At 38.0% G+C, this 14,988-nt stretch overlaps 1 protein-coding gene across 3 annotated transcripts in view; it reads right to left on the bottom strand.

The window, feature by feature from the left end:
- LOC128205038 (potassium voltage-gated channel subfamily KQT member 4-like) overlaps nt 1-14,988 on the bottom strand; it is a 108,884-nt gene that overhangs the window by 15,720 nt on the left and 78,176 nt on the right. For all 3 annotated transcript variants that reach the window (XM_052906439.1, XM_052906440.1, XM_052906441.1), the window contains exons 4-9: nt 14,067-14,164; nt 11,176-11,253; nt 9,477-9,605; nt 8,223-8,333; nt 3,787-3,971; nt 1,583-1,759 (exon numbers count right to left, since the gene is read on the bottom strand). In XM_052906439.1, coding sequence (XP_052762399.1) covers nt 1,583-1,759; nt 3,787-3,971; nt 8,223-8,333; nt 9,477-9,605; nt 11,176-11,253; nt 14,067-14,164 — 778 coding nt within the window. The remainder of the gene's footprint in view (nt 1-1,582; nt 1,760-3,786; nt 3,972-8,222; nt 8,334-9,476; nt 9,606-11,175; nt 11,254-14,066; nt 14,165-14,988) is intronic.

Raw genomic sequence — 14,988 nt, 5'->3', positions numbered from 1 at the left:
TGATTACCGTACTGGATCAGATGTGATCCCGTAGTCTTGCCGCTGCCTCAATGATTACCGTACTGGAACAGATGTGATCCCGTAGTCTTGCCGCTGCCTCAATGATTACCGTACTGGAACAGATGTGATCCCGTAGTCTTGCCGCTGCCTCAATGATTACCGTACTGGATCAGATGTGATCCCGTAGTCTTGCCGCTGCCTCAATGATTACCGTACTGGATCAGATGTGATCCCGTAGTCTTGCCGCTGCCTCAATGATTACCGTACTGGATCAGATGTGATCCCGTAGTCTTGCCGCTGCCTCAATGATTACCGTACTGGAACAGATGTGATCCCGTAGTCTTGCCGCTGCCTCAATGATTACCGTACTGGATCAGATGTGATCCCGTAGTCTTGCCGCTGCCTCAATGATTACCGTACTGGAACAGATGTGATCCCGTAGTCTTGCCGCTGCCTCAATGATTACCGTACTGTAACAGATGTGATCCCGTAGTCTTGCCGCTGCCTCAATGATTACCGTACTGGATCAGATGTGATCCCGTAATTTTGCCGCTGCCTCAATGATTACCGTACTGGAACATATGTGATCTCGTTGTTTTGCCGATGTATTAACGATGAGCTACCGTTCTTAATGATGTGATACCGAACTCTTACCGTACATCGGTAGTACCACAGCAGCGTTATGGTATCACTTCGTCAAAACTCGACGTGGCACATCGGTAGAACAGCAGTGGCGCCTCTGTATAAGGTGACAGATAAGTAGGTTTTGGTGGCTGTTCAGCTATTTCACCGGTAATACATCAGTATTTCAACGGCCACTTGTGATTTTCAAGTTCATTCTCGACGGAGCTCCATCGAGCTCGCCGTTGATAATTGTATGCTCCGGTCAATTCCCGGCGAGGCACATCGGTAATGTATAACAGGCCCTTAACACAGACATCACACGTGTTGTTTTTTAGATACATGTGGTGAAAAGCACATATAGTGTATATCGAAAACAGATCACGTCTGTTTACAACAGTTTTTGAATACTAAAGAATGTGCTTTACCACATCAGTTCGCTAAGAGAGCTAAATGTAAGTATTAAATTTGCTTAGTGGGTTAAAAGATGAGTATTAAGTTCGCTTAGTGAACTAAATGATCAATGTCACTTTACTTAAGTAGATTTATTAATGAAAGTAATAAGCTAAATATACAATGCGTTAAATCTACAGTTCGCTTTTGGAAGATGATATGCATATTAGTTATCCGTACAAATTACTAAATTGTCATGACGGCTCATTAATTATATATTTTTAGATTTGTTATGAATAAATCTGACAAAATGATGTATATTTTGATATGCTTTCGATCTGATATAGTTTGCTGCATTAACAGTCGTTGAGAAATTATAATAGCTGAAATTGTAACAAATCAGCTCTAAACTATTTACCTCGATTATTGCAATGCTGACACGTAGTCGTATGCAAATTTGACTTATTTCATCTGAAATACGGTACTATTCAGACTTAGATTATCATTTAAATCGCTATTTCCGCAGATAATAACCTTATTCCTCTGTTAACCTATTAGTTAATTCTACCTTTGTAGGGTTTCCGGTACATCCTCATCCGAGCAGCCTTGCTTCTTCGAGTCACCTCTGGATATCAAAGGGTAATGAGGACTGGCTGTCCCGCCGTTGTTGTTAGAGTTAGGTCCCCCTTTCCTCCGGGTGGAAAACCGACTTACAAAAGAAGCGTTGGTTTTGAATGGTCGCTCTCTGTAATATTGAAAAGGTATATATTGAGCAATGTCTATGTTTTACAACAAGCTCCCGATGACAACAATAGCTTAACATACAAGCGGTACAATTATTTACATTTGAGATATTTCTATGTACATTTGTATCTAAAACCAACTAGCTGTCGAAAATACGAAGAGCGAAAAACATTAGAAGCTGTTTGAGGTTAAATTACAATATCGAAAACGCTTATAAGGTTTATAACCACTACAGAGTTCGTTAAGGAAGCGATGACATTGGCTTCTAAAATAATAATGAATGCACCCAATACTTCGTCTGGAATAGAGCAACCATGTTGGTACGGAGGACAATTAAAGATATCTATCAGTTTCAGGGTCGAGCATTGTAGTAGTGTACAATGTATTGGTGATGTAAGAGTTATGTACCTTCAACGTTATACTGTTTTAATGTGTATGCCCATTCATTTTTACGGGAAATAGCGGAAAAAGTCATAGTGTATGAAAGAAGGGCTTGGTTTATAGACTTATTTGAGTTTAGAACATATTCATCTACTACAGTCATAACTCATAAGTATCATGTGAATTTACATTACTTGGCATACAAGGTGAGGACACAATAATGATATTTTTCAATCTCATATGAATTTGGATGATTAAGGATTGGTTGTTATTTTTCGTGCGCTTGAAGCGCTTCTTGGACATTTTACAAAACGCATGAACAAAACGAATCAATCTTTATATTTACATTTCCTTTCTCATAACTTTTTTTGTGGTAAAAATGATTTGGGTTTCATGATTTTCGCGTTCATATTCTTTAAATATTGGACAGGTAGTAGAATTCAAGTACGAAACGCAGTCCAATAACCTAAATAAAAGGTTATTGGACTGCGTTCCGTACTTTATTTCGACTACCTGTCCAACATTTAAAGAATATGAACGCGAAAATCATCAATCCCAAATCATTATTACCCTCATAGAGTACAAACAGAACAATGGATGACGTCACAATCATGTTTTGATTGTATTATTAAAACAGAATATCTGCCTTGCCAGCTTATTTTTTATCTATATAATCCAGGCATGCTATTCGTTATCATCCTATACGATAAAAGCTTTATTTTATATTAATATTGCCAGGCCAAATCCGATTACATGCACTTAAACAGTCTTAAACATATCGAGAGATGAAAACAAAAACGTTAAAAGAATGAAGAAACAGATATATCATTTTAGCACTCACTCCCTGAAAAAAACCTTCCCTTTGGGAATAAACTTACGACCACTTTCATGTGAATTCAGCGTGACCTTTGCACTTATTTTTTGAAGTTAATTCCTTTTCATTACGTTCAGTAAAATATTCAGGGACCTTTCGTGGACCAGTGAAAGAACTGCAAAGTGTACGCACCCGACGCTCGATACCACTTTTGCAAATGAACTTAGCATTTCAATGTTTTCAAGCATTGGTTGAATGTAGCTTTTGTCCACCCATAACCAACGTAAAACCGAATTCCGATTCATGCGCAATGTTTATGGCATGTCAATCGGCGTCATATATCAGAAACACCGTCTCTCGCTATGAGCGATTTTGCATATTATTTGAGTCAGTCTTGCTATCCTTTATAACATCCATACATATACAATTTGGATTGTTTTCACATCAAGCGGCCATCAAATCGTAGTTTCAAATAACGCTTGCAAGAACCGCGCGGTGACAAACGAAACTCTTTGAAGAGTAATTGCCTCTACTCAGAATGATTTGTTTATCTGATTGTATCAAAGGCTAATAGTATATAGGAAATCATGAATAGGGAATTCATTTTGCGCATGTATAAAACTCTGAATCAGATACAAAAAGCAAGCCTTTAAACTTTGATGGTGAAAATACTAATGGTATATTGAAATAAACCACGCTGGGTGTATGAGTTTAATAAATGTTGCACGTTATTTTGTAGGCATGTACGGCTCGATGCGTCAAAGGTGTTAACATAAAATACAAGCTAAACTATAATAACATACAATCAGAAACATACTTGCAATACTACTTACTGTGTAGGACTCGGACATGGAACCATATGTGGCTTCCATGTTGCTATGGAGATGGAGTTTTCGTCCGCCGCATAACAACGCCACAAACTCTGTATCAATAAAGCGGCTGGTACCCGTCGTCTAATCAGATGCTTTTGTCTCTGTTGTTGTTGCACTTTTAAAGCGAAGCCGGAACCCAGAATACCCTAAAACAAAAGCAAAATAAATATTACTTGGCTGAAGGGTATCTCATAATCGTTATGTTTTACTAATCGGACGAGTGTAGAAATACTAAATAATTCCATTATTAAACAAATTTTGTTCTGTGGTTTTTGTTTGTGACGAATTAGTAAATTGTTTACACACCCTCTTGAAACCAGTTGGGACAAGTGTGAGGTTGAGTACTGTAAAACACTGGACCTAACCTCCAGTGACCTCATGTTTCGCTTACCGTTCCAAGGCGGAAACCAAACATTTATTACTACAGATGAGTTGATGCATGTCTGGTATGCGTGTGATGTTGTGAATGTTGTGTCTCTCGTTATTTTGGCCATATAAGTGTACCAAAACAAGGTCTTTGTTAAATGTTTGGCTAAGTGAGCTTGTCCTTGTAGCTAGCATTGTGCTCTTTTGTAGTAAAGCGAGTGTTACAGGTGCTACATGTGTTACAAAATGTTGTGAAAGTTGTTGTCTTCTAAGGTTATCTGCTTGGCTAAGGCTGTCTGCTTGATTAAGGCTAAAAACTGGACCAAGGCTGTCTGATGGACAATGGATGTCCACAGGACCAAAGCTGTCTGCTGGGCAAAGGGTGTCTGCCCGCCTAAGGCTATCTGCTGGGCAAAGGGTGTCTGCAGGACCAAGGCTGTCTGCTTGGCAAAGGGTGTCTGTTGACATAAGGCTGTCAGATGGACAAAGGGTGTCAACAGGACCAAGGCTGTCTGCTGGGCAAAGGGTGTCTTCAGGACCAAGGCCGTCTGCAGGATAAAGGGTGTCTACAGGACCAAGGCTTTCTGCTGTGCAAAGGGTGTCTGCTCGTCTAAGGCTTTCCGATGGACAAAGGGTGTCTGCTGGCATAAGGCTATCTGCTAAGCAAAGGGTGTGTGCTGGCCTAATGTTGTCTGCTGGGTAAAGGGTGTCTACAGGACCAAGGTTTTCTGCTGGGCAAAGGCTGTCTGCTGACATAAGGCTATCTGCTAGGCAAAGGGTGTCTGCTGGCATAAGGCTGTTTGCTAAGCAAAGGGTGTCTGCAGGAACAAGGCTGTTTGTTGGGCAAAGAGTGTCTGCTGGCATAAGGATGTCTGATGGGCAAAGGGTGTCTGCTGGCATAAGGCTGTCTGCTAAGCAAAGGGTGTCTGCAGGACCAATGCTGTCTGCTGGGCAAAGGGTGTCTGCTGACATAAGGCTATCTGCTGGGCAAAGGGTGTCTGCAGGACCAAGGCTTTCTGCTGGGCAAATAGTGTTTGCTGGCCTAAGGCTGCCTGCTGGGCTCAGGGTGTCCCGCAGGACCAAGGCTGTCTGCTGCAGGACCAAGGCTGACTGCTGAACAAAGATGGCAGACATAACCATACTATGGTGTCGTACAATATATTATGCTTACGTTTATTATAACACCCCTAACAATAAAACAAAGTGACGTGATAAGTCCTGATATGTAAAGCTCATATCATTTTAACAAACATTGCAATATAGTCTTCTTTAGCAGCAAACGAAATTGCAGATATGCAATCATAAAGTTTTAGACTTAATCATTGAGAATTTCAACTTCCGCGAGTGTTTAAAGGTCTATCTACTGCCAAGCATCCGATATACTCTCCCTGCGTCAGATGTTGCGTTGATAATGAGGTTGTATTCTAAGTTAGTTGAATGACATTCAGTAATATCTTTATGACTAAGAAGAGCTCGTTCGCTACGCTCATTCCGTCCATCCTTACTTATTATGAATTTGCTTTATGTACTCGAACTGCTAGATTTGCAATAAGTAAGTGCTAGGCTTATTCATTATGAATATAAACTTTCGCGGTTGTTTAAAGGTCCGCCTACTGCCACTCATATTAAGCCAAGCTCACTATTTTATATTTTTCCCGGTAATACTTCTGAAACACTTATAGTTTAATTATTTTACTAATTGATACCGAAATTGCAGAAAAAAATACAATTAAAGTATAAAAAAACAACCTGGTTGTGGTAGGGAGCGAACCAACCGGTAGAGTCGTGTAAACACTTGAAACCGATACCATATATCCATTTACCCGAATGGACACATACTTAGCTTACGGATATTAAAACCTTTATTTTAAACATTCGTAGCATCACGTGATAATGGCAATCAACCAATTACGCCACAGCCTTAAATAGAAACGCGTTAGTAACGCATTTAAAAATTGCGGTCTTCAAAGACAATATTTTAGGATTTATCAACATTTGTTTGAGGGTTCCAGCCGTCAGTATCGTAGTCACTCGACCTGATGATTTGCCACAATTCTTAATAAAAAATCCGTAAAAATTGATTTTTACAAACCTTGCACGAGCCGATTTAAAGGTTATTTTTTAATATGCGAATAATATAAAATTAAAACACATAACCTCATTAAAATCACATCGCTTCGTTTCATGGCGCTGTGTACAATCCAAAAACATGACGTAAGAGGCCGCCTCTAGCGTAACGTCGAGAAGTCTGATATTAACGAGATTGCCTTAAACAAAGATTAGTTTTGTGCATTTGAAAGCTCTTCATATTAAACCGATCGGAATGTTCAATGCAAGCATGTCAGGTGCAAGTAGTTGGAAAGCAACATAACAGTCGCCCATTGTCTCTTCATTCAATTATGTTTCAATTAACCCAACAGGTGCACGTATTTGATTAAAAAGATAAAAGTAAATAAAGAAAATCGTTCTGATTGAAAATTAAACAAAGTGAAGAACCTTGAAACATTCTCAATTACGCAATATAGGACATAACTGTCGTAAATTCCTGAAACACTTTACATTTTGTCGAAATCACTGCATTGTAACCACATTTATAAAGGAAGCAAAATAAATTTGTTTTCCTAGCAGACACTTAAAGTGGTACAAAAGAACTCTTAGATATAATATTTACATACTATTTGCATTTATATGACAACTTGGAAAAGCTTGCCCAAAAATGGAGATAGAAACACTAAATGCAAAAATCTGAGAGACCAATGCTATTAATCTAATGTCAATTTTCCCATTACAAGTACTCGCCCTAATAAAATCGGTTCTTGCTCATGAATATCAGAATATTTTATAGACCATAAAGGCAGTGTTACCCTTGCTAAAATAAATAACTCAATTAATAAGCTAATTTATACGCTTTAACAAAGAACAAGGACTAGTTTGCACAGTTAACCAAAAATTTAAAACAACAAACGCTACACATTATTTAAGCTTGGCAAATGCAAAAACTTCAATGGAAAAAACATGGATGCTTTGTGCGTTTAACTGAACAATCTTGAGGGAATGGCGTAGGCCACAATTATACACACTCGTATTATTTGTGCTCAAAAACTCTTTTAGTGTTGATGTGTTACAGTTCCCTCTTCATCCAAGGGCATTATCGCTTGTGTAAATTGGTTGTTTTGGGGCATTTGGGTCGGAAAATCCATTCGTTCAACTACCATGTATACATGTGCGTGCAGTTCTTAATTTTACTTTAAAGTCAACGGTGGAACGAGATTTTTTTATTCGTGAATACCATTCAAAACTGTTTATTGAACATAACAGTTTATAATAAGACAAACGTTCATCGGGACTGGAGTAAGACCGACTGAAACGGTATAGTCATGCAATGCAATTATGTTTTGTCTCTTTTGATTAAAGATACATACACCCTTACTCCCAAATACGATTTACCACAATTAATAATATTGTTTTATTATTCCAAAAAGGATGAATAAATGTCAAAAACAGTGGTTCTTATGAAGAATAGTGCGTTTAATTTGAAAGAAGTGAGCATAAAACACAACATTTCTACCTTATAAGACTATAGAAGACCACAATAAATCTTTTAGCATTCACCAATCATTTAATTGTTTTGCGCTTTCTGCTATTAAATTTACGGTTACATTCTTGTTATCAGTAGTTTATATTTTCCATTAATGCATTATTAAGTAAGTAGTTTAAGGTTTTTTGGTCAACATTTAGGTTTGTTAAACATGTTTATGTATTGATTTTGAATAAGAGTGTCACTTTAACTGTAGTCAGGATTGGAACGCGCATGCGCAGTGAAGTCAAGCTCAGACTTACAATTATATTTGGATTGTTGGGAATCGTGAACACTTTTACATCAGATTTACTTTAACTCACTTACCAATGGTACTGCTAACATGACGTCACCAAGAATGGCAGATGCCTACGTTTATTGTTACTGTAGCAGCTAATTTGTAGTCAAATATCTAATTTCTATGAGTTTAATCGTTATTGATTTTACCACTTACCGCTGGTAGGGCAAAGAAAGCTATTCCACAAATGGCCGAGAATGAGGCTATGAGTTTTCCTGCCCAAGTGGTTGGAACGACATCCCCATACCCAACTGTGCATAGAGTAACCTGTAAGAGTAATAAACGACCACCTGTATTTTATTGCTTCATGCAGCGTGGCTGAGTTGATTCATTGATTAGGCCATGACGTCACACTTAATAAACAACTTACCTGGGTTTATCAACAAAAGGCTATAAGATAGTTATAATTTAAGTATAATAAGTAAAACTAACCTATTCAATCGGCCGCGGTCGGCCTCATGGAATAAAGTCGTTTAACGTGTTCTGCATGAACTCTAACCTTAACTAGCAATAATGCGTACTCCAGGTAATGATTTTGAGGATAATTGTTTGTTTCAGTTTAAGATATGCAATATATTTTACCGAATGAGCACCAACAGTAATATTTCAAGATCGGCCTTGCCAGGGATGAATAAATTATTTTTGTTGTTCACTAAGTGACATATATAACAATCTTACACTGAAACAGTAAGTATTTTAGTTCATGCTTACAATTAAACACAAACGAAATTCAATAGATAATTGGCAGAACTAAGTTACCTTAAACAACGCGATTAATGAAATCGTAGTAAACTTTAAAACACGAAATATTTCATGCTGTTTAAATATATTCAAATAAAACAAGTTTAGCTGAAACAGTCGTGTCAAACATTGTTAAGAACACTGCTATCACAGCACAGGTGTGTCTAATTAACTTCCAGAGCAGTAGCGATTTGAATGTAAACAACAATGAATTTATTATCGTTGCTAATTTTATCAAAGTTCCGAACAATCGGCCCATTCATTAGGAAAACCGCGATAAATTTCAACCACATGACGTCATACCAGAAAAGAAATCAAATGACGACATTGACTATTCTCACCGACATTGTGTGTTTTATTCCAATTTTTTACCATGAAACGGATGAATTCTGAGAAAACAATATACATTTGTGTGTAATTATATTTCAATCGAGATATAATCCACCATTAATTAACCACCGGAAACCATGAAATAAAAAAGTTATAGTTTACATGTAGTGCAACCGAAATTCAAATTTAGTAACACAAAGTAAAACAAATGTCATAACCAGAAACAACAGTATATCTTTCTTTACTCATTATTATTGTCAATGTATTTTGAAGGAATCGTACATGAATATGGTATTACTACCAACATGCCTTTAAATTGCAAAGACAGCATATACTAACCACGCCCCACCAGAGGGCATCGGCGTAGGTCCCAAAGCGAAGTTTGTTGTGGTCCTTTTCGGCAAGATAGACGAGGTACGAAGAAAATAGTAGCATGAGGAAGCCTATATACACCGTGGTCAGCAACTCCTGGTAAAACATGGTGCGGTCATATATCTTTGAAAATACAACAGCATTAAGACATACACATTAGACATACACATTATACATACACATTATACATACATATTATACATACACATTATACATACACATTATACATACACATACAAATAGATCAAACAAAAACAACGAAAGTGTAGAGCTGCAACTTATGCAATACAAGTTTCAGCTAGTCCAACGAGTCATTGTAACTTAAATGTCGTATGTATTTATGATAAAATGTACATACGAAAGCCGTATAAGTTTTAAAATACTGCATTCAGAACTCCTCGGCCACCTTTATCGAAAACAAAACGGATGTATATGGACGGTTTACTAGGTCAGAAATCGGTACACTTAATCTACGATGCAAGAAGATTGCGTAGTAATTTCATTTTAGCAGTTAAACTTAATGACTTAATTCTTGATTATATTTGCAATAATACACTTCATTGGTAATCAATTTAAACTAAGATTAACATTTACAAGCTTAGACACTACATTTAATTAATAATATTATTAAAAAATTTACGAACTACTTCAACTGATGAAACGGCAAACATCCAAATGTGGTTTTCGATAAAAAATGGTCGAGGAGCTCCGAATGAAAAAACTGATGATATGACTTTGAGGATTAGTTGTCAGCAATGTAAAAAACCCATATTGTTAAGCATCCCAGACAATGTTTAAGTGTTTGTGTAAAGATGCATGTTACAAATATATGGTATATGTCATGTACAAGATTTTTATTCAAAATCACTAGTAAATCACATTAAAGTCGAGGTGTGCAAGAGGAATGGTTCTAGTCACAGTGGCTTGATGACAAAGGCTCATTAAAGTCACAATAAATAATTTCAACTAGCCAAAATTATATTTTATACATACTTGAACATGCTCAAAACTAATCACACAATAATACCTACTGATAACAAGTCCAATTATATAACTTTTCTTTTTCTCTTCTAAAGGAAGTTACTAGAACAAAGGAAATCATCATTACAAAACCCCATTACACGTTACTTAAAGAGAGAAGACACACACGAAATATTGTGGAAGAGGTGAGCGTGTCTTTCATTTTGCAAAACATTACCACGACCAGTTTTGCTTAATGAAAACATTCAGGAGAATTTACGCGCCTAATTCTTTAAGGCTGAAAGGAAGGAGTGAAGAATCCTGCACTCTTTACATCACTCTGACACGGTAATTTTCGGGATTGCCCAAGATTAAGATGTATAGTTACAAAATGCCCCGAACAAAGATTGGAGGAACAGTACGAGAGCACCTCAGACAGCGGATTGTTGCTGTACTTTACACACGAATTTGTCTAGGTCGTTGTTGTGAAGCCTACTTTATATTAACAAATATATTACAGGAACAATCCGCTGTTACAGAAAAAATGATCGCTATTATTGCGTGTTTATGCTGGACACGAGCGTAATAGAAACGTCGTTTATATTTCGTTTAAATGATGTCGAACTTTTCCCAGCATAGTACACTATTGAAGTAAACCATTATAAATTGCAATAAGGACACACTCGACTCCCATTCATACGCGTACCCTTCTGTGTGCCCAGACGACGGAGCCCAGGAGTTTCCAGGTGCCCGCCCGTCTGTCCATTCTCACCATCCTGAGTATCTGAAATAAAAGGGTATGTAACATGTTACTAGTATAAACTAATTGATTTACAGTGTAACAAATTATAACAATATTTTATTTATCACTCTCGTTGGCATGAGTCTGTGGGAGAGGGTGTTTTAGTTGTTGGTTACCCGATTAAACCCTCTATGACCGAATTGATAAGAACAAAACCACATGCATTCATGCCTAGAATCGAACCTTGAATGTCTGGGTGAAAAACGAGTGCGCCAACTACTGCACATGCTAACAACTGTATAAATAAATTATTAGCCGAACCGGCGGTAAGCATCCAAGGTTTTTTTTTCTACTAATCCAGAAACAGCAGTTATATTCACGATGGCACAACAATTATTTACATCCGTTCATACAATAAATCCATTATTTTGCATATAAATGTTTACACCGAAAAATAGCACTGAAATGACTTCCACATCTCTTTTCGACTTGTTTACATTGCGTCACCCGTTGAACCCACGAATACGTAATTTTATTCAACGCGAACTAGGTACCTGTGTGTTATGTACATCATTTACATGCGAATATTTGAGTTATTGCTACCCATGCAGCGTGCGCTGAAAAAAAGCGAATGCGTGGGTGCGAAAAGAGTTGTCATGTGGAAGTCACTTCAGTATTTTTTCGGTGTAAACATTTATATGCAAAATAATGGATTTATTGTATGAACGGATGTAAATAATTGTTGTGCCACTGTTCATGCTATAACTGCTGTCTGGATTAGTAGAAAAAATCTTGGATGCTTACCGCCGAGCGAGCATGGTGTAAACAATAACGTGCGGAATGATGGATTATATGAACGGATTTAAATAATTGTTGTGCCATCGTAAATATAACTGCTGTCTGGATTAGTAGATACCGGTATGTAGTTTGCTTATTATTTTTTTGTGCCAAATTCAATAATGATTATTTTATGAATGGAATTATAAACAATAACTTCTAGCATGGTCACAACAACATTCATTGCCAATAATAACATTTTATTTCCAAACATCATGCCACTGTGGAATTGGCTAAATCCTAAACCTACTGACGTAACAACTCTAATACCAGACAATTTGAAACACAACGCAATGAATACACACACCAGTTCATGCTAGCCTTAAGTTCCTGGGCTAAGTAACAAAAACGTAAGAAAATTGAAAAATAGCCACAAAATGCTCATTAACTCATATATTACAGCGGCAAAAGCCTCGCTCGAATTGCCAACTAGATTTACTATTACCGTCACTGTATGTAAACTTACATGGAAGAAGCGTAGAATCCGAAATGGAGAAGCGACAAAGGCCACACTCGAACTGCCAACTAGATTTACAATGTCCGTCACTGAATATAACCTAACCTGGAAGAAGCGTATACCCCGCAATGTAGAAGCGGCAAAGGCCTCGCGCGGCAATGGACTCGCTTGATCTGCCATCTAGATTAACAATGGCCGTCACTGAATATGAACTTACCTGGAAGAAGCGTAGACCCAGCAATGTAGAAGCGGCAATGACCTCGCTCGAATTGCCAACTAGATTTTCTATGACTGTCACTGAATATAAACTAACCTGGAAGAAGCGTAGACCACGCAGTGTATAAGCGGCAAAGGCCACACTCGAACTGCCAACTCGATGACCTATGATCATCACTGAAAATAAACTTACCTGGAAGAAGCGTAGACCCCGCAATGTATAAGCGGCAAAGGCCTCTCTCGAACTGCCATCTAGATTAACTATGAACGTAACTGAATATAAACTTACCTGGATGAAGCGTAGACCCCGCAATATAGAAGCGGCAAAGGCCACGCTCGAACTGCCAACTCGATGACCTATGATCATCACTGAAAATAAATTTACCTGGAAGAAGCGTAGACCCCGCAATATAGAAGCGGCAAAGGCCACGCTCGAACTGCCAACTCGATGACCTATGGTCATCACTGAAAATAAACTTACCTGGAAGAAGCGTAGACCCCGCAATATAGAAGCGGCAAAGGCCACGCTCGAACTGCCAACTCGATGACCTATGATCATCACTGAAAATAAATTTACCTGGAAGAAGCGTAGACCCCGCAATGTAGAAGCTGCAAAGGCCACGCTCGAACTGCCAACTCGATGACCTATGATCGTCACTGAAAATAAATTTACCTGGAAGAAGCGTAGACCCCGCAATATAGAAGCGGCAAAGGCCACGCTCGAACTGCCAACTCGATGACCTATGATCATCACTGAAAATAAACTTACCTGAAAGAAGCGTAGACCCAGCAATATAGAAGCGGCAAAGGCCACGCTCGAACTGCCAACTCGATGACCTATGATCATCACTGAAAATAAATTTACCTGGAAGAAGCGTAGACCACGCAGTGTAGAAGCGGCAAAGGCCACGCTCGAACTGCCAACTCGATGACCTATGATCATCACTGAATATAAACTTACCTGGAAGAAGCGTAGACCCCGCAATGTAGAAGCGGCAAAGGCCTCGCTCGAACTGCCAACTCGATGACCTATGATCATCACTGAAAATAAACTTACCTGGAAGAAGCGTAGACCCCGCAATGTAGAAGCGGCAAAGGCCTCGCTCGAACTGCCAACTCGATGACCTATGATCATCACTGAAAATAAACTTACCTGGAAGAAGCGTAGACCCCGCAATGTAGAAGCGGCAAAGGCCTCGCTCGAACTGCCAACTCGATGACCTATGATCATCACTGAAAATAAATTTACCTGGAAGAAGCGTAGACCCCGCAATATAGAAGCGGCAAAGGTCATGCTCGAACTGCCAACTCGATGACCTATGATCATCACTGAAAATAAATTTACCTGGAAGAAGCGTAGACCACGCAGTGTAGAAGCGGCAAAGGCCTCGCTCGAACTGCCAACTAGGATAACTATGACTGTGGATATGATTATCACTGCGTCTGAAATACAAACATGATATCTAAGTATTTACAAATAGTAAAATATGCAAGAATAACCACCCTTTTGGGGGATTCATAACAACATATTCTATATAAAAGAAGACTGTAGGAGTTGTTCTTTTTTCTATTTCCAATGACGTATTGTTTCAGTAAAACAAAGTCGGCCAAACACTCAAACCTGACGACAATAAAGACAAAAAGGACATGTAGAAATATATTGTAGAATGCAATTTCTTGTTAAATTCATTTTCATCAACAATTCGAATGAAAAACCTCCCTTAGTTCGACACATATACTGTTATCAATGAATAATATTGAGCTCCAGACGTGCTTATGGTTTTACGCCAGGATAACTGAAATAAGGAACTTTGGTGATTTTTAGTTAAAACCTGAAACACCTGAAAGGAATATCTTAATTTTCACGTTTTCCCAAAGTCCTAAGGAAAACAAAAGAGGCATTGTCTTCATTCTCCATTGGAATCGTTCTAGAGAAATATTCCCACAGTTTCTTCCTAAAGAATACGACCTTAGGCCTTAGACAAATATCAATCAAAACGCAGACCGAATAATGGAATATGTTCAATAAAGATTATATGTAGATTGACAAAGTGTTTGATATATTCTCACTGATTCAATAACAGGGACTGCTTAAGAAAATATTGCCTTTCCCAAAACAAAAAACGACGACCTCGATGATGTTACCCCCGTAATTGGTTAACTTGTAGATCCATATAGGTAAATTCTGGATTTTGTAACAAAAACGTAACGGTCTTAATATCAAATCGTTATTTACGATATATTATAAAAGAATAAATATTGTATAC

Source organism: Mya arenaria, chromosome 10 (assembly GCF_026914265.1).
Source record: "Mya arenaria isolate MELC-2E11 chromosome 10, ASM2691426v1".
Lineage (NCBI taxonomy): Eukaryota > Metazoa > Mollusca > Bivalvia > Myida > Myidae > Mya > Mya arenaria.
This window is presented reverse-complemented; position numbering and strand designations above follow the sequence as displayed.